This window comes from Callorhinchus milii, unplaced genomic scaffold, assembly GCF_018977255.1.
Source record: "Callorhinchus milii isolate IMCB2004 unplaced genomic scaffold, IMCB_Cmil_1.0 Scaffold4, whole genome shotgun sequence".
Lineage (NCBI taxonomy): Eukaryota > Metazoa > Chordata > Chondrichthyes > Chimaeriformes > Callorhinchidae > Callorhinchus > Callorhinchus milii.
In genome coordinates this window covers 42,371,975-42,398,789 of record NW_024704745.1, presented here as the reverse complement: position 1 = coordinate 42,398,789, position 26,815 = coordinate 42,371,975, and the positions used below count along the sequence as shown (strand labels likewise).

The 26,815-nt window shown below is 42.1% G+C and overlaps 1 protein-coding gene across 1 annotated transcript in view; it reads right to left on the bottom strand.

The window, feature by feature from the left end:
• Positions 1–26,815, bottom strand: part of LOC103186406 (dystrophin-like) — a 775,626-nt gene that overhangs the window by 48,836 nt on the left and 699,975 nt on the right. The window contains 5 exon segments of the mRNA XM_042334068.1: positions 797–954; positions 3,938–4,023; positions 6,745–6,946; positions 11,353–11,427; positions 13,664–13,725. Coding sequence (XP_042190002.1) covers positions 797–954; positions 3,938–4,023; positions 6,745–6,946; positions 11,353–11,427; positions 13,664–13,725 — 583 coding nt within the window.

Genomic DNA, 26,815 nt, shown 5'->3' with positions numbered 1-26,815 from the left:
TTTCTGTAATCCATCTAAATTTCTCTGAACTATTCCAGATTATTCTGAGTTTTTCCCCACCTCCTGATACACATGGATATTTGAGAAATCTAGAAGACATGAAAAGCGCTATATCAAATGCAAGGATTATTATTGTTATTATGTGTATCCACTGGATTCATACATTCATTTGTAAAACGGGTCCAAGAAAGGAGACATCTTTGAGATAGTAATTAATGACTGGATCAGGTTACCAGGAAAAACGAAGGCCAGATCAGTGGAGCAATGAAAAGTCAAAGTGGGTAAGGTGAGTGAACCCCAATCCCAGAAGTAGAGGGATGGAGCAGAGATACCATAGGATCAATCTTTGGATTTGAAACGAATTCCAATTAATTGGATTTGAACTGCATATTAAAGAATTCTGTTCAGCAATCCCATGAAACCTTGTTGTTGCTTGGTCTGCTGGGTTCAATTGCTCAGTGGTTTGGTTATTAATGAAGCAGCACAAAACAACCAATCTCTGGGTCATTAGGTCTCAGCTGAAGTCACTTCTTGCACAACGGATACAGGAAGCAGCACTGATATCACTTATTGCATGTTTCACATGTGCCCTGTGCACAAGAAGCTCCACTGACATCACCTTTTTTTGCAAAGCAAAATCAGTGGGTCAATAGACTTGTATTAGCAAGGCCACGCTATAGTGAAGAATGCTACAGCAGGATTCCCTTGTGTTGAAAATTAGAACCCTATTGTCTGAAGTAGTCCATTTCTGTCACAAAATGATATAAGCACTAAAAGGACACTGACAGGTACTTACAAACTGGAAGCAACTTCGAACACTAGGTTCAATGTTGCTTCCTCCGAAAGATGCCACCTCTCCTAGTTGGCGTGGAACCTGAATAGCATCGTGCAACAAAAGGCCCAGCCTGCGCTGATCACAGAATCCAGTGGGACTTGCCACTTGCTTGAACAGATCTGCGGAGAAGAGACATATATATTAGTGAAGCAAACCACTTTAGTTTGAAGGTTCAGTCTAGGACACCGCACTGTAATGACAAAAGACCAAAACAACAAATGCTATTAACCCCGCTCTACAGGATTCAATTCACGTAGAATTAAAATTAACTGCTTATGCAAACGAAACTGCTTTGTGTATCCTACATTGTACAGCTCAGTATCATTTGGATTCCATCTGAAATTCACTCATCCAACACCCATCCTTACGCCAGTTACTCTTTTCATTCAAAACGGGCACCTGGAGTCAAATTGATTAAAAGTTCCAATAAACTGCAGCCCAGCAACACCACTAAATGCTATGCATGCATTGGTGGCGATCTACATTCGTGTGCACAAAGTGTAATTATACCACTGATTTGTTCCTATTTAAATTAATCTGTATCCACATTTGGACTTTCTTTTTCTTGTTATGTAACCACGGAGGGCAACCCAAATGAACTGAGTAAATTTGTAAGACTCATTCAAACTGCAATCAAGCTGCCTGTTTAAAAGGGGATTACACTCAGAGAATTCACTATACTTTGCCAGCTTTTCTTGGCTTCTCATCTCCCCTATTATAAGCTGTTCAGAAATCTGGTCCTTTTTCACTCTGTACAACATCTGATTCTCCAGCTCAATAAACAAGCATACTGTGCACTGATAAAAAAAATGTTCAGGACTTGTCGAGACTCTATTTATTGCAAAATGTCTTAGCTATAGAGCAGGAATTCATCTTCCTCAGGCCAGGTGTGCAAAGCAGCAGAGACTTTTGCCAAAGCTGTGATGAACTGTATATTCTGAAATTGGTGAAATCTATCAGCAGTATAAGTCAGTACCAGAGGAGTTCAAACAGTGTCATGTCTGGCTGCTGGATCACTCTATCAAAGTGCCAATTGAAGAAGAGCACATAATGGAGTAAAGCAGTTTCACTGAGCAGTTTTGTGCTAATGCAATCGGGTTGCTCTTGCCATTGATGCATCTAATTCTTTACAATTAACCTTCCTCGCAGCACAGATACAGGACGTCATGGGAATCATAGAATCATTTGGCACAGAAACAGATCATTTGCCCAATCAAGTCTATGCTGTTTTTTTCCCCCACATGAGCCACCTATTGTAATCCCATTCTCTTGATCACACCGTTCACATTCTTTTTTCTGAAGCATCTGTCTAATTCCCTTAAAATAATTTATGGTGTGGGCTCTGCTTCAATATTTGTGAGAGAAAATTTCACATTCCAACCTCTCCCTGTGTTAAGAAATATTTTATTATCTGCACTTTAATATTTTACATTTTTGTTTGATTTTAAATGTGTGCATTCTTGTGACAGACTTGCTGACTGGTTGAACTGGATACTAACATTCTACCACAATAATAATAATATTCACATTTTGATATAGCGCCTTTCACGTCAGAGATTCACAGGATTCACTGTAAAGTGGCATGACTTGTGTGTTTTGTGAGCGAGTGTTTTGTACTGTGAAGGTTCATTACATTTTGTACTTTTTGGAGGGTGGTTTCATACAACCATGAGTACAGTGAATGAAGCCATTCCATAACCATTAATACGAAAGTCTACAACCCTGGGTACAGTGAATGACCAGTATCATCAATGTTAGTTAACAGAAATGAAACATAGAAATACCATTTACTTCAGAACTGAAAACACAAGAAAGCAATCCGAGGATAATAATTGGTTTCACTAACTGGAAAGCAATTAAAGAGGCACTCAAGGTAAAACAAAATTTAGCATGGACAGGGAGATGCAACCATCCATGTATCAGCTCTCCACGGTCACAAATGATCTCATGATACATATTAACTCCATTTGTGCCTTCAGGCAGTGTATAAAGGCTTACCAATAATTTGCACTTAAATAGTGTCTTTCTCTCAGATAAATGTCTCAAGTGCTTCATAACAACAATGGGAATCACCAGGCAGAGAGAAAAGTGGGAATTTGAGAAGGTTGACTGAGGAGACTGTCAAGGAGACACATTTTAAAAAGGATCTTGCGATCAGTGAATTTCTAAGCACCTCATGAAAATTATGCTATTTAAGATATCATCATTACTACGAATCTCTTATAACCAAATGAATACCTGTGTTTTACAAAACACACTGTGAGAATGTGAAAAATGACATGGGGATCTATGTCTTGCTATTCCATCAACAGTCTATGATCGTACTTTAAAATAGAGACATTCCAGGAATCTGAACAAGCCGGCCATGTGCCTCTACTATAGACAGAGCTGAAACTAGGCACCATCAAGTTAGCAACTATCTGCTGAAGGTTCAGTATGAAATGAAACTTATGGGTTGCTGGGGCACGTCAGTCTCAAGCTGGTATAAATTTTGTATTTATTTTAATATTTAGCAAAATACTGTAACATTTTTTGCTTCTGTACTTGTTCTAAATTTAAAGTTCTGCCTGTTCTAAATTTAAGAGGAATACAAGAATTCTTGTCTGCTGATCTGAACTGTAGCAATAGTTTCAGAGTCTCAGTGTTTGGGGGATAGGGGAGGGGGAGAGCAAGGAGAATCAGCCAGGGTCTTTGTTCTGATCACAGGTAGAATTCCCACTTGATGCTGAATAAAAAGATCTCAGCCAGGGTAGCAAAAGAGGTGCTGCAAATGGTATCAGTGTCCCTTGGCCAAGGAGGGGTGAGAGAAAAATAAGAGTTTCCACTTATGGTCACTGTCCACTAATCCTCTACTGAAAAATGTAAGAATGTGTATGTGTTTGTAAATATTGATTGATGCTGGGATCAAACTTGGTTATGGTCAAATTGCATAGTCGGCTCATAAAGCCTAGACACTTGGCGAGGAATCAGTAAGATGCGAGCATACAAAGAACCATACCCCATTATGAATCAGTGCCTTCAGGGCAGCAGAGTAAACTGGATGATGAAAATTATTTTAAAAAGGTGCTATGTTACTTTCAACTATTAACATTACAAACTTACAGCGGTACTTGTCCTCCAGGTGTGCTTTGCACAGAGACATGATGCCAGTTTTGAAGGAAAGGACACGAATCTTCCCTGTTCGGCCACTAGGAAAAAAAGCAAATTGGAGTTTAGGAAATGGGCGTTTCTCTGAAACACTTCCATTGCACTCAATTCAGTTTTGTTCACAGCGAATTGTGTTTCCAGTATTTTTTGTTGTGGCGGAAGACACAAATGTATTCTGAGCAAAGCAATTCAACCAATGTTTTACAAGAATTGGTGAGGACTCAACACAATCCCATGAGAACGAGCGAGAGAAACACACTCAACTAGTCACCAATCAGTTTCCTACAAACTTACACTATCATAATCCGCCCACATTTACATGTCACTGGCTAAATAAAACAGTCCCACCGAATAGATCCCACTTTTCTGTCTTGCGATTTCACAGCTGAAGTGCATTGATATAAATCAGAAGTTATATAAATAAGCCTGTTCAAGTGGATGTTGAAAGATCGCATGATACTATTCAAAAAAGAGAATGAAATTTCTCTTGATATCCTCCAGGTGAATTGGGCATTCAGCTCATGACTATTTTGGGAGTATTGGGCGTCTCAGCTGTGATCAGTGGTGGCCAAACCATGGCCTGCAGGCCAAAAGTGACCCACTGGCCTGTCAAGAAATAGCCCGCCGAACATTCTCACTAGTCTAGGTTAGTCTGTTTTAAATCAATGTTTTGTTCCCATTTTTTTCTTGATTCAGTATTTCTTGATTTATGACATGAATCAAGAAATATTCAATATTCAAAGAAAAATAATTTTGTTGGTCAAACTAAAAGGTTGACCACCACTAGCTCAGATTATCAATTCAAATACCCAGCTTCGAGCTTATAACCTGATACCTTACGCTTCGAAGGCAAGATTGCAACCAACTGAGTAGTCTGGCACACAAAGGTTTCAAGAGGGATTTGAAGATAGGGAGTGAGAATGCAAGACAAGTGATTTTGAAAGCACACTCCAGAGGACAGGGGCAAGCGTTTGAAGGTTTGGTCAACAATTGTTGGATGGCAGGAGAGTGGAACAAGCAGTAAAGCACAACAGGCAACTTCCCTATAACTCAATGCAAGGATACAATTTGTTCAGTGAAATTCAGCTACAAGGAGCAGAGCTGTGCAAAGGAGCTGATTTCAGTTGGCTACAATCAATCTCAGCTTCCCGAGCGGGAGCAGGCAATGAGTGCCCACCTAAATGGGACTCCTGCTGGAAGTGCCATTGGCTGAGGATAGGGCACGCCTGTTAACATTCACTATCCTGGCTCACACATGAAGAATGGTCATTTGGGCTCCTGGATGGGAACTAAACCCCACTGTGAAATTGCACAGGGGAACCAAGACTAGAAGGGTATTTAATCTTAATTATTTAGTTTCCTGCTCAGAAGACATGCAAAGGGCTTGGAATTGAATAATTCAGACTGAATCTCCAATCATAGTTTAAATCTCTACATCTCTAGAAGCTTGCAGTCACACTCTTTCATCAATGTGGTTACAGGAACTCGATCAAGGAATTTGCAATTGAAGGATATACAGTGAAACCATTTGCATGCAGGAGATAGCTCAGAATGTATAACTTTATGTGGATGCTACCAGTATCTCAGCCAAGGATGTAATGGAGTTAACATTTAATATTCTCTGAATCCCTCAGAATGCAGCCTCTCCAATATAGGCACTTCCAGGTGGGGCAGTCAACTGCTGGAATGGATACGACCAACGATAAGTTCTTAATTTGCACAGAAATTGAAACAGATATCACACTAACTGTCCTTCTCAGCAGTTCTTTACTGAATAGAGCGCCTACATTTAATACTGGGGCTTTCATCTGTTCCAAGGACACCAAACTACCCTCAGAATCACCAAACAACCTTAAGTAGGGTGTTCACAGAAGTACTCAAGAGCGATAAGTGCAAAGATATATTATAGATGTTGTGGACTACCTAGCATTCACAGATCAAAGAGCAACAAAGGCTGCCAGAGCTCATTTTACCCTCAAATTCATGGTACTACAATTGAAATCTCTTGTAATCTGCTTGATTCATCTTAAGAGCCTGTGCAATGCTGTGATTACATTCTGCACTGCACAGTAGCTTGACTGCGTAATAAAATATAAACATGGAATTGCTGAAAAAGATAGCCAGAACATTAGAAATTTCTCTTTAGTGCAAGAAACAATCAAATGGTAAAATTCCACCTTGAATGTTTGGAGGGAGGTTCTCAAACACATCCACAGGCTAATGAAACAAATATTTAAATTGCTGATTATGTATATTTAAGGCACCTCAGCTTGATTGATTTTTGTTTGAAGTCTTAAACAGCACAGTTTTCATAAAAACTGTGTTTGTTAAAACTAATTTATTAGGAGAAAAGTGCCAGAAAGTAATTTCATTGCAAAGACAGCAAGCCAAAAAGATTGTGAAGATTCACAATTTGATTCACTTTATGGCATCTGGTTTGTAAATGAACAAAAGCTGTGCCTCACGTTACCCCCCCAAAAAACACTACTTCTTCACTATTTCTGCAGTTTTGATTTTAGAATAGTTGTACTCCACATCTGTAAAACAACAAGTCAGAATTTCATCAAGGCACGTTTTTTATCCCCCCAATGGTTTGTGGCGACATGCTTTGCTTAGTGTTTCTAATGCGAACAGTGGCCTTCATAAGCACATCCCTGGGTCTGGGTCTTTTCCAGACATAAATATCAGGGTCTCATGGTATGTACTCTACATCCCTTTCCTCCTGTATTGGTCGAGTTGTTGTTAAACTGTTCAATACATACGTGTCATATACATTCAGGAGCCAGTTAAGACACATATCCACACAGAGAGGCACATTGACAAGGTTGCTGTGTTCCTGCTCCAGTCGATCGTAGATTGTAGTCAGGCAGTTAATTATCTCCATAATGTCCATTAGTTGATCGTTTTGCTTCAGGTTGCGCTGGTCAAAGGCCTCACATGCACTTGGCAGAGAGAGCAAGTCCACTGTGCAGAAACAGGAAAAACTATTAATTTCACCGTTTTGTCTTAAAAAATGTTAACTTCGTGGCAATCCTTGACCTTAAACATGATTTTACTGTGAGTTACTGTTGTAGCAAAACTAAATCTATACCTGTCTTGTAAAATAATATGAGCCAGTATAAAGGTGTCCAGCACACACATTAAACTTAAGGTCAGTACCTAACAGCAACGTAACTACATACTGCTTCAAATGATGCTTGAGAAAAGGAAACACATCTGTGATTAACCTCCTCTTCGTCTATCTACTAACAATATAAAAACACAGAAAATATGGGTGTAATGCTCAGTAACAATAAAGCATGAAACATAAAGCTTTAGTACTCCATGATCTGATTTATCCTCAACGTTCCCCCCCCACTCTATTTTATCCGAGAAAATGAGCTGCTGCTTTAACAACAACTGTATTTATATAGTGACCCTCACGCAGGGCAGCGGCACAGAGCGCTTGATGGTGGCGGAGCACAACGCCAAGCTGGGGGAGGTTACCAAGGCACTATCGAATAGGAAAGTCTTCAGGCAGGACGTGAAGATGGGGAAGGAAGGGGCAAGGCAAAGAAGATAGAGGAAGAGTGCTCCAGAGTTTCGGGACGCAGGGGACAAAAGCGCTGCCATCAATGGCGCAAAGGAGGGTACGAGGTACATGCAGAAGCCGGAGCCAGTCGAGCGGAGTGTTGCTATCAGTGTTCTGACAGAAAATCGGCAAAAGTACAACAATCCCAATGTTCTTTCAGCACTTTGCTGTTGTTGAAACCTGTTGCTATCAAAGGGACATTGCCCTGCGACAAGTATCATAAGCATAGGCATGCATAGATGTGGGATTGATGACACCATGACATAACCATATCACTGCTCATGCTCATCATAACAAACAGTTGAACTTTTACAATTAAGATTTCCCAATGGCTTTCATTCAACAGGGGCTTCATTAGGATATTACAATGGCCTTTGTGGCATTGGCCAAGGGAGGAGTAAACACATGAAGAAGAGCCAGCCTCCTGAGCAGCCGTAGGGAATGGAAGCAACTCACCCACCCCAGTCAGCTCCTTCAGGAGTGGAGGAAAGGGAAAATGGGATAAGAAAAGCTAGAATCTTTTTAAAATAAGTTAATGTCCCCTTCCTATTTGCTTAAGCAAATTGCTAAAGGCGTCGTCATGGCATGAGCTAACAGAAGAGGCCAGCATGGCTCATTTCCAGCTGAATGACCAGAGCTGGATACTCCTGTTTGGCTTTGGTAAAAACTGAGCCTGCCTGAGAAGGTCCCCAGAATAAATCGCATTAATCTCCGAACCTGCAAAACCTTGGGATTATGGATTTGAGGTTCATGAGCTGTTGCCTCGTGAAACATGACAGTAATAACAGTAATAATGCTGTTGAGCTTTCTGAAATACAGTCAAAGCTTAACACATTAAAACTGTAACTCAGCAGCAGCAGCAGCAGGTAAAATGTCTGGCGCAGAGAAAGGAAGTGGCAGATTTAGATTTACATTAGAAAAGAGGGACGACAGAGCAATAGATCAAGATAAAGTGTTATCTGGAATGAATTATAAATTTTGTTTTTCAATGTATGTGGCTGCCCAGTAACTAAATGATGCATGCTCCTCCAATACACATAAATCACGGGTGAGCCATTGAACGGGCACCATGTTCCGATATTATTTTGATGTTATTTTGTGTTCCTCTAATGGACATAAATCAGGAGCAAGCTGCTTCAGTGGATCTCTTTATTTTATTTAATTAATTGAGTCACCTTTTCAAACCTTTTTTCCAGAAGAGGGCATCTGCATTAATTTGCTGGCGAATAAAAAAATTAACTACGTCAGGATGCATGTCTTGTCAGACATCAGCAATCAACAGACCATTTGTTCCGCTGGCTCCCTTGGGGGGGTACTGAGAAAGACAGTTCTCCTAATACCGATTTATTAGAGGAATTGGAGCCATAGTAGAGGTGCCGTAAGACTTCGATCTCTGGGCTCACAACTGATAGTGAGTTCCCCTTGAGAAAAATAATCAATGATAATTAAAGGATTCCCTCAAGCGGCTTGGAGGTTAGTTCAATTTAGTATGCAGCTTTTAAATGGACCAAACTTCAGGATGCCATTCACAATTACTTGAAAATCTATGCAGGCTCCAATAGGGGATGTAACATTAATCTGGTAAACTAGCTAAACGCGAGTACTTTATTTATTACATAGAATATTACAGCATGGAAATGGATCATTCGGCCAACTTACCCCTCCCTCCTACCTCTAACACCTCTCTCTGTGTCATAAAGAATAGACATAAACAGTCTTGGTGTTCAAGCTGCCTAAACATTTTAGAACCACTCTCAATCATTTTCTGATTTTGTTCAGATTGTCAACTGTTTGTGGGAAGTTGCTTTGTGCAAATAGGCTGCTGTGTTCACCTGGTCACTCTATCTCACAGTAAATCCTGTGAAGCGATCTGAGACGTCCTCATGTGAAAGGCGCTGTATGATTTTACATTAATGTAAAAATAATAAACAAATCGAATTTTTATTTTGTTTTTAGAAAGAGTCCACAAAGTTTTTAGATGAAAGACTGAATTCATCTCCTGACATGTCCCAGTCTTAGAGGTCGAATAGTGAAGAATGTTTACACTGGAGCCCAGTGTCAGTGTTAATATCATGTGACTGAGTGTTAACATACATACCAATGGCATGTCAAGTCCTGTGTTGCTATCAGACAGCCAAGTATTAATTTTTCTGGTCTCCCCAGCTCCATCATTCATGACATCTAATTTAAAATGCCACCCCCTACCCTCACCCACACCAAATTCCATACCTTCATCACCTCAAGTGCAGAATGGATCAATTTCAAGATCCTCATACAAATCACTTTGTTCCCTGGTACCTCCCAATCTCTCCAACCAGCTTTCACCCCACACCTCTACCCTCCTACTTCGCTCAGCTGGCTCCAGTTTTCTGCACATCCCTTGTCTGCTCCTTGTCCCGCAACTATGCAAAAGTGAACTCTCTTCCTCAATCCCTCTGCCTTGCCAGTCTTCAGATCACACCTGAAGATTTTTCTCTTCGACCGTATCTACAGCCACCGACCCCTCCTTTCCCAGGCTCTGAGTCAAGCTCTGCTACTGTTAAGCGCTCTGAGATGATACCCAGCATGAAGAAAGCTATATAAAATGCAAGTTGCTATTCGTAATGTCTTGTTCTACATGTTACCCATATCCTCACTCACAGTCCAATGCCAGCGCTAATGTCCTGCAACTGAGTTTTACCAGATAGTCCAGTGTCCATATTAATACCATCTGTTACCCAGTTTGTGCTAAACAGGAGTGTTTTGAAAGCAGGGAGGAGAAAACAAAGAAAACTTGAAAAAGAGTTCAATGTGTACTCATTAAACATACAAAGAAAATGATTTCTTCTTGCTACAGAATTATCAAAAGGCTCAAGTGAGCCAATACTGGTTTTAAATTGTGGAAATTATAAGAGGCATGAAATTCTACCTAGTCGGTGAATCCATTGAGACTTAAAATAGACCATTGAACAGAATTGTAATTTTTTTTAAATCCAGTCATAATTCAGAAGATTTTCCCTCATTAGTTACAAAGTGGCTTCTAAATTATATCTGAATTTGTAATTCTCCACAATCTTCATTTTTAAAGCCGAAATGGTTGTGCAAGGCAAGTTGGAATTGTGGTTTGGTCCACATTCCTAGCCAACTTCCAGGAGCGAGCAAGCACACTGGTAACAACCCCCAAATAACTCATGTGACAGGCATTCCACTCATACTGTTGTAGCTCACAAGCTAAAGCTGTGCTTTCTACCTTGTGAACTGTATATCATCAGAACAATTTGTTAATGCTGACAACATTTTGTAACAGAACAATTGCAGTAAAAAAATGGAAAGAAGCAACAAACAAACACTGTAAAACTAATGCCAGAAATAGATTAATGCTGCAGTGCTCCACAAAAAAATTATTTCAGGCTAAAGATAAAGAAGCCCATCTATTAAAATGTTTCCTTTATAGCACTATTACAGAAGGTCAATAATGACACATTGGGCTCACACCAATGGCCTCTGAACTTGACCCTAGGGTTTGGGCTCTGTAACTGGTGGAACCTCAGAGTCAAGAGTAGAGGTCATCTGCTGGAATCTTTCCACATTGCATCGTGATATTGATCTTTCTTGTGAATAGTTGAAAATTTTCATATAAAACGCAATAACTCTTTTTTCTAAATATTTTTGTTTATATTTTTGTGAGAACTCTGGAGCACTACAGCTTTAAAAAATAAGCAATGATTGGACATCAGTGAGAAATTGTAATTTGTGAGATCGTTAAACAATGCTGTAGATTAGTAAACAGAAACATGCAACTGTATAAGACTACACTTACAGCAGAGAGCTTTCTGCAGTCTTCGCAGCTTCATGGCAGTTCTGTACGCAGAAAACCTGACATTATTCAGGTCAGCTGTAGAGTAAGATACAGAGAGGGGCTTTCAATGAGGTTTAGAGCACAACAGCAGTAAACTCACAGCACTCTTGGCCTTTGAGCAGTAACAGAATTTCAGGGTTCAAAACACACTCCTCCTTTAACATACCTTATTGAGGATATTCTATAAATTTTGGCTGACTAAACTTATAAAAGTAGAACTACAGAAATGTACAGACCAACATATCAGAGAATAATGGAAACCTGGGATGGATTATAGAATTGTAATTTTATCAATGAGTTCGGCACTAGAGCAAAGTTCAGTCTTTTGTTCGTAACCTAAACCCCGATATTCCAGCCTTCAAATCACTCTCACATATATGATATGTTTTAACAATTCATTCTGTAATGTTTCAAGGGCAGTTTTATTTGGTTTAGATTTTTTTGGTTATTACCATGTGGTAGTATGTATGAGTTACTGACCGCCAGTTGCGCTCTGCACGGTTGATGTTAACCTGATTTGATCAGTCAATTTAAATTTTGGCCAGGCCTATCCATTTGGAACAAAGTAAAATCCCAGGAGTTCAGTTCTCAACACTCTGAGAATAGCACGTCATTCACAGCTATTACAGGTCCCAAGTTAGATTGATTTCCAGCAGTAGTATACTCATCTAGGACCAGGCAATGCTACATTCACTACAAAAATATTCAAGCTGTCCTTGCTTTAACTTACTCATCCTATTAACTTCAAAAGCCGGCCAAATTCTGGAAGTTTTTTTTCTTGATCTTTAATGTGGATTGATATTAAGTTTTTAATTCCAACACATTGCTTTAGGGAAAACTGTACTTTAGTTAGAAAGTTAACTCACAGATCTAAATGAAATGTACTTTAAGCTATAAAGTGGAGTAAATCAAAGGGAAATCAGAGAAACTTCTTAAGATGACTCAACTCTCTGAATATCTTTCATAAAAGTCAGGATGAAATTTGTGATGTGTATAAACAGAACAGGCCCGTAAATAGGGTTGAGAACATAACCGTCTACGTTAATTGTGTTTTCATTGATCTGAATTACTGCCCTAGGGNAAAAAGAACATTATTAATCTCCCATTAAATTCAAAGCTCTAATTCACTACTCAACAATCACACAGCAGTGAACATGGTGTTTTTCCCAACTTCAGTGTCGGATTTTTAAAAAGTTTACGTTTTTATTGTGTGAGATACTGTATTTCAGATTAAGTTATTGCTCATTATACACTGACATTTCACTAGAACAAGCATTATGATGTCATTTTTCTGTATAATTTCAGGTAAATGTCAGCCTCATTGACACAGAATATATCTTGTGCTTGAAGCTTTAATGACCAAAATTCCTCTACGTTGTTTAGATTAACCTACCCTATTTCTTTGCTCTGCAGCATCCTCATAGTACTTATAAATCTGCCATTCTTCAAAACTTGCAAAACTCCTACTTTTTATGACATTTCATTCAAGCCACATGATTTACAAAATTCAATGTCATATTACATTGGGAAAATATAGAAATCACAAAAAATCTCAGCCAATATAACAAAGTATACAAAGGTTACATATGGTAGGTTACTACCAAGGGAATTTTAAGATGTTAAGACATTTTTAAAACTCATTTTGTATGTTTACATTTTCACAGCAGATCTTTCAAAAGTCTGTGGGAAATCTGAATGAGAATTTCATACAGCAACACTGGCAGTAAAGAAAGGCATGCAAATAAAATGACCTTCATTGGAAAATAAGGGGTTAATCATTCCCAAGTTGCTGAGAATGGTGAGAAAATCCGTCCCCCCTCTCCCAATTCAGAGATCCAGGACCCTGGGTTGTGAATACTACTGTGCAGATTGTAAATTTGCTGTCCTTCTTTGCAAATGCCTTCATAAGATATGGTGCCCTTCTGCTGTTTCGTGGCCCGTGCCTACTATTAATCATACACTGAAAACCCAGACTTTAACTTCATAGCTAAAATAGATCATGATTTGAGTTGTCTGATATTTCAGAATACTGATCATATTTATAACTAGTTCTGGGACATTTTATAATAGCTGAGTTTCCATTTCATAAATTGTCCTTTAATGCTGCAAACTAAGCTCATTGTATGTAGGCTCATTCACAGACTGCTAAATTCAGCAATCATAAGTCTGTACCCAGTATTTTTTCCCCGAAGGTTTCTTCTTCACAACAGCCAACTTATTACACATTATGACAGCACATTCATCAAATTGAAAAACACAGTGGGTTCCTTACCTAACGACTGATAAAGCTCAGTCATCTTGGGGTGATCCCAGCAGGTAGTCTGGGTCTGGTGGCTGAAAGAAAAGCAGGAAAGGAAAAAAAGCATAGGAATGAGCTGAACCTGAACAGATAAAAGCTGTATCTTTGCATAATGAGAGCTAAATCCTCAAATATTTCTTCTGCTTGACCTTTTCATTCTTGGATTGCCGCTTAACTAATCCAGGAAGCTTGGGGGGGGGGGGGGGGGGGGGGGAGAAGGTAAAAGAAAAATCACAGCAGTGCACTTTATTCTCTTTGCTTCTTCCTTTGGCAGTTCCCAATATGTACTGAGCAGCTCGTGGGTAAGTGTAGTGTTCAGAACAAGTGAATCACTGAGAAAGCCAGCTTCTCAGTGCCTGGATTATTAGACCAGTCTTACTTTGTATGCAGACTGCATGGAGCTGCAGGTATTTGCCTTGACCTAAACAAATATTGCAGCTTTTTTTCCCCCAAAAAAACCACACAACCTTAAGAGATGACCATCAATTACACGCACACAAGCAAATGCAAAAGAAATTGGGGGAAGAGGAAGGAGAGGCAGGACTGAAAAGAGGCAAAGACTTTCCTTTGCACAATCCTCTTGGCATTTTTCAAAAGCTCTGGTTAATAGTGAGCTGCAGAGTGGGGGGGGGAGGGGGTGGGGGGGGAGAGCAGTGTGTGAAGTGGATCCACAGATCTGTCTGCTCAGCACTTCAGGCTTCCAGATCCACTTTGAAAACACAAGAGCATCTGTGAGCAAGAAAGAAGGCAACAGGGAAAAAAAAACACAAAAAAAAGGGGCAGAGGACGGGGAGGCTGGTAGTTCCCACACAGTTGCTGATCAAGGTCGTACTTTTGGAGGAGTTCTCATCCTCAGGCTTCCTTCCTTCCTTCCTTCCTTCTTTCTTTCTTTCCCTCCTTCCACTGGATGAAATCACACCTATGTTAGTACCAAACGCAGCCAACAGCAAACGGGAACACAGCTTTGGGTTATTTCGGAGTTTAGGAGGTTATTTTCTCGTGCATTCAACCCAAAACTCTGCAGAAATCAGTCATCTCCCCCTCCACCCTCCCTCCCTCCCTCCCTCCCTCTCTCCCTGGTCTGTTCTGTGCTCCAAACTTCTCAGTACCTCTCTGCGCCCTTCACTGCAGCGATCACACACACACACACACTCACACAACCTGGGACCCAACAGCGGCTCAGCCCCCGGGTGGCGAGGGTCGCCGTGTGCTCTCTCTCTCTCTCTCTCTCACCTATTGTGTGTGTGTGTGTGACCCATAATCTTAGCCTCACAGCCACGACTCCCCTTTTGCAGAGGCGAATCCCAGGCTTTACAACTTCAAACACCTGCAACAGATCCTCCATCAGGGAGGGAGGGAGGGATCTGTCTGTCTGCACCTTATCTGTGTTCCTCCATCCCCTCTCCCGAGGGTCTGAACTGCAAACCCGGCACAACAGTGTTCAAACTGCACTGACACGTTTCCCACTCCCAACTTACTGCAGTCCAGCAACTTACTGCGATAAATGAGTTGCCCTCCACCTACCCCATCAGATGCTCCCTCATTGTTAAAGCGGTGACTTGCAGCAGCAGCAGCAGCAGCGCCCTGTCTGCAGCCCTGTAAATATGAAACCGAGCACCACACAAGTGGGGAGTGGGTGGGTGGGGGGAAAAAAGCAGAGCTCTGTCTGTTTTTCTCTCTCACTCTCTCTTTCTCTCTGTGCTGCTCGCACACGGGTAGGGGAGGGAGGGAGGGAGGGAGCCTTGCAGATCAGACAAGGAGGAGCTTCCAGACCTCAAGCCTCTCCCCCCCACCACTGAACTCTCACAGAAACTCCAGTGTTCAGAGCAAGTTGGGGTGGAGGAACCCAGCAAGATCATAATGCACAACTGCCACAAAGGACAGCCCTGGGAATTAGACATAATCCTTCCAACCCTCCAGCCCTTTCTTCAAGTGAAAGAAATGGGCCGAAAAGGATCTGTAATCTTGACACCGTTCCCTCCTTTCTGATCAACAGTAGGCGCACAAGCAGGTGAACCAAACACAATTGGGACATATATACTGTACAGTATTTCCTGGGGACCTTCGCCCAACCCTTGCCTACAAATCAGGAAGGTTTTAAATCTTGAAATGCTAATTATATGTGGCTGAAACAACTTAAGCCGTGAAATCATACAGATTCAACATTTACCACTATTAGCGATTATAGAAATAAGCCTTTGCAAGAACACGAGTGACTCCTCAGTCACAAAGAGCGTTTTATAAATAGAGTTGCAATATTCACCCCCACCACCTTCTGCTCACACCACACCGGTCTAACTTTCTAACCAAAACTCAGCCCAGATCATTGACCTTCCTTCTCATATCAGCCAATTGATCTTTGAAAGAGCAAGGAGCTCAGTGTCTGGCGCAATGTCAGGAATGCACAGCAATAAGTTGTACAGTGCCATTCAAATCTCCACCACCTCCATCATCATTTAACCTCTCCCCAGACAAATTGTTCCAGCAGCTGATTGCCAGCAGTTCCTCTTGTTTCCCAGTGAAAACTACTATTACACCAGATGTCTGTTAGGTTAGTGTTTGTTCAAGTGCTCTGCAGAACAATTACTGTGAATGACATGAAAGCCAATCAGCTGTTTGGCACCTGGAGAATGTGACTAGGCTGACATGGCTGAGCAGTTAGCAGCAAACACACACTACAATGACTGCAAGTGTGTAAAGGGTGTAAGGTTTGAGTGGGGGATGGGGCATGGAGTGCCAAACTGCAGAACGATAGGTTTCAATACCACCAACTTGCTCTATGAACAGGGCTCAGGGCCGCTCCGTAATCAGGGCTCAATCTTAAGACTTCTAAAAAGCATTTGAATATTTAAGAATACGGTGAACTATGGAAATAAAATTAATGTGATTTTTTTGCTACAAGGTGTTTTGTTTTTAATAGTACACTGCACACACTTGGAGTTGTTGGAATTGTGCCCCTCCTCCAGCTCAAAGCTCAGAGAGCAGCATACACCTGTAAGGTATTGGCAGCTATGAAGTGAATGTAATTAAGGTAGTTATTTTAACAGTGGGGTGAGTAATCCATCGTCGCATAATATTGTTTCCCAAAGTATTCAAAAGAGCATCAATGCTGCATCAGTTGGACGAGTGATCCGTAAATCATTTTCAATCAACAGGAGCCGATACCAGCTTTATTTTACTGCCAATGCACCTGTTTGGAAGCCTTACATTTGCAACTGGCAGTTTTACTAAGGATACACTTTGTTGTATTATTACAATAGCAGTGATAACCATACTTATAGCAGCTGCCATTTACAATTGTCTGATCGCTCTGAGTCCACTTTAATATACAATTCTCTTCTCATGCTTTCTGGGGCATACATCCTCCAGTTCTTGCTGCCTTTCATGGGTTTGATGATAGACACAACACCAAGCTTGTTGAGTCTGTCCCATATCTTGTATTGCAGTCAAAGGAAGGAAAAGGATATCAGGGTTTGGGGCTGGGAATAGAGCTGCACCAAGCACCTCAGGCTTGGTGGTTCAGTTAAAACTGATCACAATAAAGTTCAGATTTCCTGAATCAAACTACACTACAAGAGGAACAAACATTAAACCATTCCACTGCAAAAGCAGTAACAACAGGGCTAAACAGAGCAAAGGGTTCAGATTAATTCAGGAAATACCTATTTTACGGTATATTTTATTTTACCTTTTCAAACAAAGTGCTTAATACTCAAATCTACAAATAGGATTCACCGCACATTGATATGTGGTAACACTTGCTTTAGTATCCCCTTTCAATCACTGGGTCAAAAATTATTGCTTTCTGTGCTTTTTACTTCTTCGAAATGTTCTAGCCTCCTGAAGGAAACAATTGTTCTGGGGTATAGTTCCAAGGATGCTGATCACCTTTACTACGTTGTCTGAGTAGCCTTTCGTGTTGCCCGGGTATTCATCCATGTGAGTCTTCGCAATCAAACTTGTTGTTGTCCTTACCCAATGTCCACACACACTGACTTCCCCTCTCCAAGGGTAAGGCATCAAGGCCAATTGTAACACTGCTGCCCTGGTATATGCTGAGGACAGACTGGGTATCAAATAGGCTACCTTTTGATCAGCGCAGCTTTTGTTGCAGACAGTTGGCCATTGGGAGAGGCTGGTGGGCCCTTCAATAAGTTTCTGCTTTCAGGTGTTGAGATCAGAAAAAAATATTGATTTTATGTCAGTTTTTTCTCTTTCATACGCAAGGATAATTCAACTCATTTTGGGATTTACTCACTACGTATCAAGCAAGTTTAAATGGAACTGACTTCCAACAAAAGCAACTGAAGGTGCATAGATTAACTCTTTCAAAACGGAAATAGAGAAATATATGTTTGAGAACATGATTTGAAGAGCAGATGAACAAAGGTGCATATGACACTAAGATTTCTAAATAGATGGGGCCCTGGGATGAGTGTGGAGTGTATAATAATAATACTTACATTTGATTTAGCACCTTATGACATCTTCGAGATGTCTCAAAGTGCTTCATAGAATATACTGTAAAGTGCATTGGCTGTATATTTTGTGGGCGAAACGCAACAGCCAATTGCACACAGCAGTGTCTCACAAACAGTCGTGCATTGGGTGACCAAATTATTATTTATTTATTTTTTGGAGGGGATTGTTACCCCCATGAAAAGCGATCCACCAATCAATTACAACCAGGTTTCTACTTACTGCTTGGTAAGTAGAGGCATGTGGAGTAAGGAAACTTGCCCAACATTTCACCCTGCCGTGAATCGAACCCAAGTATCTCCCTTGCGAGGCGAGTGCTCTAACCATTGAGCTACAGGCCGAAGGAAGCTTGTGTTGAATAATGTAGTTGAATGAATATTCTAGACGGACTGTGATAGCAGTGGGGGGGGGGGGGGGGGCGTGTGTTTCATGGGCCAAATGGCTTTTTATTGTTTTCTTCCTTTTTTTAATGTTCTCCAGCTTGTTAATCAAACCTGAGTTATCCAAAAGCTCCCAGACTTGCAATATTGTTAACGCATTCACTGGTCTGTGACTGCAAAGCTCCGCTCAGAATGGTTGCCTGTTGTGTTACTCTCTCTTAAAGCTGTATAGATCCATTCTTCATTTTTCTCATATAAATAAAACATCTACCCCCCAGCAAAGGGTATTACCTAGCATTTGTTTCCTGTTCAATGCCCTGGAACTCGTATAGAAATGGTATAAATCCTACAGTATTCACTACCCACCACTGACACTATGCTGGGGTTGAGGAGAAGTGGATTCCTGGCATATCTCTCTGTCATACCTCCTCTTGGCACCTCTCTATGACTAGTGATGTGCAGGTATTGAAACCAGATCCCTCAAATTTGTGTCGTGATGATAGTTCTTCAATGTCTTGCAGCACAAAGGTTTTGTGACGTTTTTAAAAAATAAAATTTTACTTGATTTATAAATGTGCTCTTTATAATATGTTACTATTTATATATTAGGGGAATTTCAGTGTAGCCAGATATGGTTGAAGTCACTCAAGAGTTCTATTCTGTTTCATACAGTACTTACATACAAGCTCTGTGACAATGATGGAGTTAAAAGCACTGTACATCAACACAGTAATACACAGTAATGGAATAATTTAAGTGCATTGGCCTCAGGTTGCAGGAGGTCTGCAGAAGGATTATAAATATTGCTCTGAATATACAGAATGGAGCAACAATAAAAATTAAAAAAATTGCCCAAATCCTAGGTTCTGTAAATAAATGATCAAAATTACTGAAAGTCTGTGAGCGCCATATAATTTCAAATTATTTCCCTCCCCCCCCACCCTCCCCATTTACAATAGGTTTGTTAACATAAGTAGTTCAGTATTCTTCACCCCAAATTACATGCTGGATGACGAATGCAATCTGTCACGAGATAGGCATCAGACTGAGGGTAATATTCACACAAATCTCCTGCTGTTATCCACAGTGAACAAAATTTCAGTCCATACATCATGCTGGAATTTCAACACCACCAAGGTCTTTAAAGCAAACTGGGCAGCACTGTGTGAATGCACCAAACTGAATGCCATTTTACAGAGATTACACTGCCTCTGAAGCAGAATAAAAGGGCGCACACACACTGTGGAAACTCAATACAACATACAACCACTACTGACTAATTAATTCAATTTCCAATGATAAGATTTTAATTATTTTAAAAAGGAATTCTGTCAGGGTATTTTCCTCTCGAGCATCTAGTCTTGCTGATGCAGCTTTAATGTTGGCCACTGTTGCTAGGATACAATCAGTCCAAGGCAAAGACGGGTCAACTGAATTGTTCAGAACAGTTCCGGGAGAAGTTCAAAAATTATTCATGTTATGAAAAGAAAAGTCAGAATTCACAAATAGATCTAAGCTTGAGAACAAATTTGGATAACAATTTTTTTTAATACACTGGTTTAATTACCATTAGAATGGAGCTATCTCCCCTTATGACTGGGTGCAATAGAGCTGAGCTTTAAAGAGCAGGGAAGCCCTATGTTTGGTTTCTGGTTTGTGTTATGTTAGCTGATCTCAGCTGGAATGTTATGAGAGGGGTACAATGGTATAGGATTAGTCATTATAAAGGATCTCACTAGATCCTGGTTATAATATGAGTGCCCTGTTGACATTCTTGTGTTTTCCTTGCCTTGTTGACTTTCTAGAGGCATTTGTGTATGTATATATGTGTGTGTGTGTATATATATATAATATTCATGTGCGAATGTGCCTATGTGAGTGTGTGTATGTAGTTGTATACACGCATGTAAGTGCTTGTGTACATGTGTTCTTGCGTGTAAATGCTTGTTTGTGTGAGTGTAGGCATTGACTGAGTACGACATAATTTGGCTCAGCTGCAAGTGCCCCCAGACAAATAGCGAAGACACTATATTGAATCTGCTGAAATGCATTTTTGCGATCAGTCAATCATTAATTTGGTCTATTAACGTAATAAGAATACTGGTTAGCATGGTGACATTTTGAATATGGTGCATTTTGTTCCGTTATTTAAAATTTCTAATTTTCTAATTCGTCAGGGAATAAAAATTCATTGGAAAAAAAAATGTGCTGATGGAACAATGCAAACCAGCCGTAAACCCAGCGCAGTCAGCCTGCTTCCATTCCCAAACCGACGCTCCTCATAAAGTTTTATAGTTATTAACATTTCAATTTATGAACGTTTCTGAATTTTTATGAACGTTTCTTATGAGTTTCTGAGCCTGGACTCACTGGGACTATAACATTGTCCCCCCGCTCCCCATGATGATCGACGCCAGCGGGCTAACCATGCCTCGCTGACCACCCCCCACCCCCTCCCCACTCCACCCCCTATTCATTTTGGCTGCTGCCACCTACCCAAGCTGCTTCCCTCAAATTCTCCCATCCCTGTCCTCTACTCTCTATTACTCCCGCTCGGTCCTCCTCTCCCACTACCCTTCCTGACTCCTATCTCTGCTCGATCTTCACACAGCCTCCCTCTGCTCCAGCCTGCAAATCCTCTGACGGGCCCATCGTGGCAGACTTTGACTGCCCCATCCCCCTATTCTCGCCTCAAGGCCCATTGGTCCCCTTTCCCTGGGGGCCAATCTCTCCTCCCTCATCCACGTCCCCACCCTCCCTGTCAATCCTCTCCCTCCCCACTCGACTGACACATTTCTCCACCACCAACTATCCCCTCCTCATCAGCCTACAAAATGTCTGCTCCCTTTTCAATAAAACGCTCACAATTCAAGACCTCATTGTAGACGAAAACATTGATATCCTCACCCTCACCGAAACCTGGGTCACTCCAGACAACCTTCCCCCTGATAGAGGCCATACCACCCAGGTACACCTTCCATCATATCCCACGACCTAACAGCAGTGGTGTGGTGTTACTCTCATCTCACTGTCCCCTCTCGGCTTATCCTCTTACTCCTCTGGAACTTCCCCTCCTTTGAGCACCTTACCCTTTATCACCCCTCCAACCTTTCCCTCAAAATTCTCCTTATTTATCAACCCCCCAGGCCTCCCCCACCTTCCACCCTAACATCTCCATCCTCCTCGCTTCTTTCTCCCTCTGCTCCGAACGCCTCCTCATCCTAGGCGACTTCAACCTCCACTTCACTCTCTCCTGCTCTACCTCTGCTGACTTCTCCTCTCTCTTCTCCTCCCTCAACCTCTCCCTCTGCATCCACTCCAGTACCCATGTCCACGGTCACCCCCTCGACCTGGTGATCACTCGGGGCCTCACCGTCTCAGACCTCAGCAACAATGATAAAACCTTCTCAGACCATCACTTCATCTCACTTAACATCTGCATAATCCTTCCCTCTACTCAATCCACTTCTATCACCTACTGCCCTTGGAAAAAATCTCCCCCCACTCCCTCTCCACTACCCTGGAGTCATCCGAACTCCTGCCCCTCTGGCCCTCCTCTCACAATGACTTGCCCTCCTCAATCTCTCTTCTCCACAACTCCCTCTCCTCTATCCTTGACTCCCTTGCCCCTTGCATCTCCGGAAGCACCCCATATTCCTATATATCCCCCTGGTGTCAGCCATCAAGGCACAAATGCACGCCGCCGAATGCACCTGGACCAAATTAAACCTAACGGTCCATCGACAGATCTTGCCCACACTAAAACGTACCACTCCGCCCTTGCCTCCACCAAATCATCCTTTTACTCCAAGATAATCTTGGATGCCAAGAACCACCTCCTCCATTCACCTTCCCACGCCTTGCCCATCCTCTCCTCCAATTCCAACTGCTACGACATGTTGGACGTCCTCGAATCCAAATTCAAGGGGATTCATTCCGCTACCTCTTACCCGTCCACCGCTATCCCCTCGCCACCTCGTCCACACTTCCCAGCACCTACCCATTCCTCCCTTTACATCTTCAATCCTGTCTCCCCCTCTTCCCTCACCTCCATCATTTCAAAAATGAAGCCCACCACCTACTCCCTCGACTCCATCCCCACCCCTCTCCTCACCTCCCAGCTCCACCTTGAGTCCCCTCTTTTAACCAACATTATCAACCTTTCCTTATCCACTGGCACTGTTCCGACCCCTAAAAACAGCTGTCATCACCCCCATCCTCAAAAACCTTCCCTGAACCCATCCCTATTTTCCAGCTATCATCCCATCTCCAACCTCCCATTCCTCTCCAAGTTCCTGGAACGAGTCTTCGTGTCCCAGCTTTGCTCTTTCCTCTCCTGCCATTCCCTCTTTGAACCCCTCCAATTGGGTTTCCATGCTGCCCACAGCACGGAAATAGTCCTGGTCAAATTCATTAATGACATTCTGAACATCTGTGACCAGGGCTTCCTCTACCTTCTTGTCCTCCTTGACCTCTCTGCTGCTTTTGACACTGTTGACCATTCCATCCTCCTACACTGTCTCTCCTCTCACCTCAATCTTCACGGACCTGCCCTTGCCTGGTTCGAATTCTACCTCTCCCACTGTCTCCACTTTGTAGCCACGAACGGCTTCTCCTCCAATCCCCAGACCATCATGGGTGTCGTCCCTCTGTCCTTGGCCATCTCCTTTTCAATATCTATATGCTCTCCATTGGTGACATCATCTGCAGACATGGGGTCAACTTCCACATGTATACGGATAACACCCAACTCTCCCTCTCTGCCTCCACCCTCGATTACAGAACCACTGCTGTCCTCACAGATGCCTTTTGGACATCAAGTCCTGGAATTGAACACCTAAATTCCTGCAGGTGAATGTCAACAAGACCGAGGCCCTCCTGCTTGGCTCCCATCAGCGCCTTCATACCTTGAGCGCTGACAGCATCTCCCTCCATGGTTGCACTCTACATCTCATGGAAACAATATGGAACCTCGGCATCCTGTTCGACCCTCAACTGTCCTTCATACCCAACAGCCATGCCATGACCCGCTCTGCCTTCCCCCACCTCCGCAGCATTGTTCGGCTCCACCACTGTCTCACACCGCAGACCGCTGAGTTCCTCAAGCATGCACTCATAACATCCAGGCTCAACTATGCAAACTCCCTGCTTGTCGGCCTCCCCAACTCCTCCCTCCATAGGCTGCAGATCATCCAAAACCCTGCAGTCATGTCCTCTCCCACACCAGGTTTCACGACCCTATCACTTCCATCCTTGCCCGACTCCCCTGGCTTCCCATCACACAGAGGATACAGTTCAAGATCCTGGTCCTCACTTTCAAAGCCCTCCATGGCCTTGCTCCCCCATACCTCTGCGACCTCGTAACTCCAACCAACCTGCCTGCTCCCTCCGCTCAGCAGGCTCCGGCCTGCTTCATGACCCCTACACCGCCCACCCCACCATTGGTGGGTGGACCTTCAGCCACTCCGCCCCCACCTTTTGGAACTCCATCTCCCAGTCCTCTGCCTCGCCCACTCCTATGCTTCCTTCAAGACCCTCCTCTTCAACCGTGCCTTCGGTCACCCTCCTTCCCCCCCTGCCCCCCACCCTTCCCGATTCCGACCCCCAACTCAGGTCTGAAACACTGATTGTCCAGTGCATTGGAACATTCTCCCGATGTGAAAAGTGTTATACAAATGTAATTTTGTTGTTGTTTCAGAAAAATTCACTCCATTTGTAAAGTAATTGCTGCAGCATCCCTTCTGTGATAAGAATGCAAAAGCAAACCTTCAAGATTGTGAAATTGAAGTCTCTCAAGTAGATTTTTATCCATAACATCCAACATTGTTTCCACATATTTCAGAAACTCCCTGCTGTCTTCCCAACTGAGTGTCCGATATCATTGAAATCTCATTTAACAATACCATTATTCCTACAAAAACCCTTCTTGCATTTCTAAGCTGACATTTATGAGGGAGAATAAAGGAGATATGCGATTTAGGTGGAGTGGAGTAATGCACTTCAAAACTTTTAGATTGAACAAACTACTCTGCTTGCATGCACCCCACTTACTATAACATTCACTCATAGGGCTAGTATGTATACACCTCTCCCCCCCCTCCAAATGATGCTGGATAATGCCCATTTGCACACAATTCTTTGGAATAGCACCAGAGAAAGAAATCACAAACATTGACATCCAGGTACTAGAGAAACCAGATGTCCTCTGTGATGGACAGGTAGTTTGTGGGGAAATGTTTTCAAAACCACCTGAGCACGGTATTCTTTACAGTCAGGCAAAGGTGCCTGTTGTGACCATCTGATACTGCCATGATATTTGAAATTGCTAATACTGTAGCTCAGGGAAGCACATGTAATGTGGCAAGTTGGCCATCCCTGCTAGCTGGTCAGTTTAAAAAAACACAGACATTCCAAGAGCTCTTCCCATATAGGAATAGTGATTAGCCTTAGGCAGTGGTGAGGGAGTGGCAGATGCAGTGAAGTTGACTGAGGCTCTGGCATTCTTATTGCGCTGCAAATAATCTTGATGTCAGAGTTAACAACTATGGGGCTAAATTTGCAGGATTCCTTAACACATTCCACCCCTTAATTTGTACAAAGATTGCTTGAAGGAATACCTGAAATGTTGTTACTAATTTCTTAATTCACCTCGACTCAGCAACGCTCACGGGAACTGACTCCCTGTGGTTAGCCTCTTCAGGACAAATGACCAGTTGTCAAAAAGAACTGTGGAAATTGACTTCATGACGAAGCAGAGTTTTAACTCATCGATTTGCAGAGTTATATGTGGAGTCAAATGTGGAATTACAACTGTGTTTTACAGTCACATAAAGTCATTTGATAATTATTTAAACTGGGAAGCAGCTACAGGAAGAGCCAGTAGCAGGGAAATCAGAGGACTGGAGAGGTGCTGAGTGAAGATAAGTGGCTTGAGTTACTTAAGGAATTGGAACAAATTTACAGATATTCCCGAATCCCTTCCTTGTGCTAATAAAGATGTAGGTGGGGTCCATTTCCCACACAGCTCAGTAATTTAGATTTGATACTTTAGGAATTTCTAAATTTAAATTTGCATGTTAAAACCATGGTTTGCCCAGAAAAAATACTGTGGAGACATTGAAAAAGGTTGCACTGGAGTCTGGAAAGTCGAACTCAGCCTGAGTAACGAACATTTTACCAAAAAAGTTTTTCTCTGATACATCGTACCCTAGGAGTCTGTCCCCACCCAGTCTCTGAACCTGATCAGCTCCTGTTTATAAGATAAAATCATTCTTCACCTAGGAAAATACATAGTCAGCCAGCCAACCACTGGTCAGAGCATGCTCGAGCTGATTTCAGTACCCTCAGGAATGACAACATTACGTGCAAAGTACTGAATAATTTACTGGTGTCCTGCTTTACCAAGCTGGATTTTGAACTGCTGGCTGTGTGATGACTAACCATATGGCCTGTGGCACAACTGGGGTTCTCAGCCTGGCTCAATTGGTAGCACGCTCGCCTCTGAATCAGAAGGCTGTGGGTTCAAGCCCCACATGAGGACTTTGAATCACATTGACACTCCAATTCAGTGCTGGGGTTATGTTTCATTGTTGGAGGTGCCATTCTTTGAATGAGACATTAAACTGAGGTCCCATATGCCTGTTCAGGTTAATGTTAAAGATCCCATGGCAGTATTCGAAAAGAGAAAGGAATTTCTCCTGGTATCCTGGCCAACAGTCCATCGAATAAAACTGGTCACTCACTCCATGGCTGTTTGTGGGAGATTGCTGAGCGCAAATTAGCTGATGCATTTGCCCACAAAATATACATCAAATACACTTCACAGGAAATCCTTTGAAGCAATTTGAGACATCTTCACAACGTGATAGGGTGCTATATCAAATGCAAGAATTATTAATATTTTCATCTTAACAATGGAGAAGGTGTAGAATGGAGGCCATTGAGAGGGAGAATGTCTGCAATCATTCTGCAATAAAGCGTCTACAATTCAGCTACGAACAACTATTTCATTTTTATCACACTCTTCTCATTGGATATGTCTCGGAACGCTGGAGCCAGCTCAGGAAAGCCAACCCATAGATAGAGGCCCAGGAAGAGAATATAGAGTGAAGCCTTGTTATAATGTGTTTTTTGGGAACCATAAAATCCTACCCCACATTATTGTGAGGCACAATGGAGTGTTTTACTGGACATGCCCATAATCGGTCATTGCTCTACCCTCTATATTGGTGTATAGGAACTTTATACTGGATATTTCTCCTTCCTA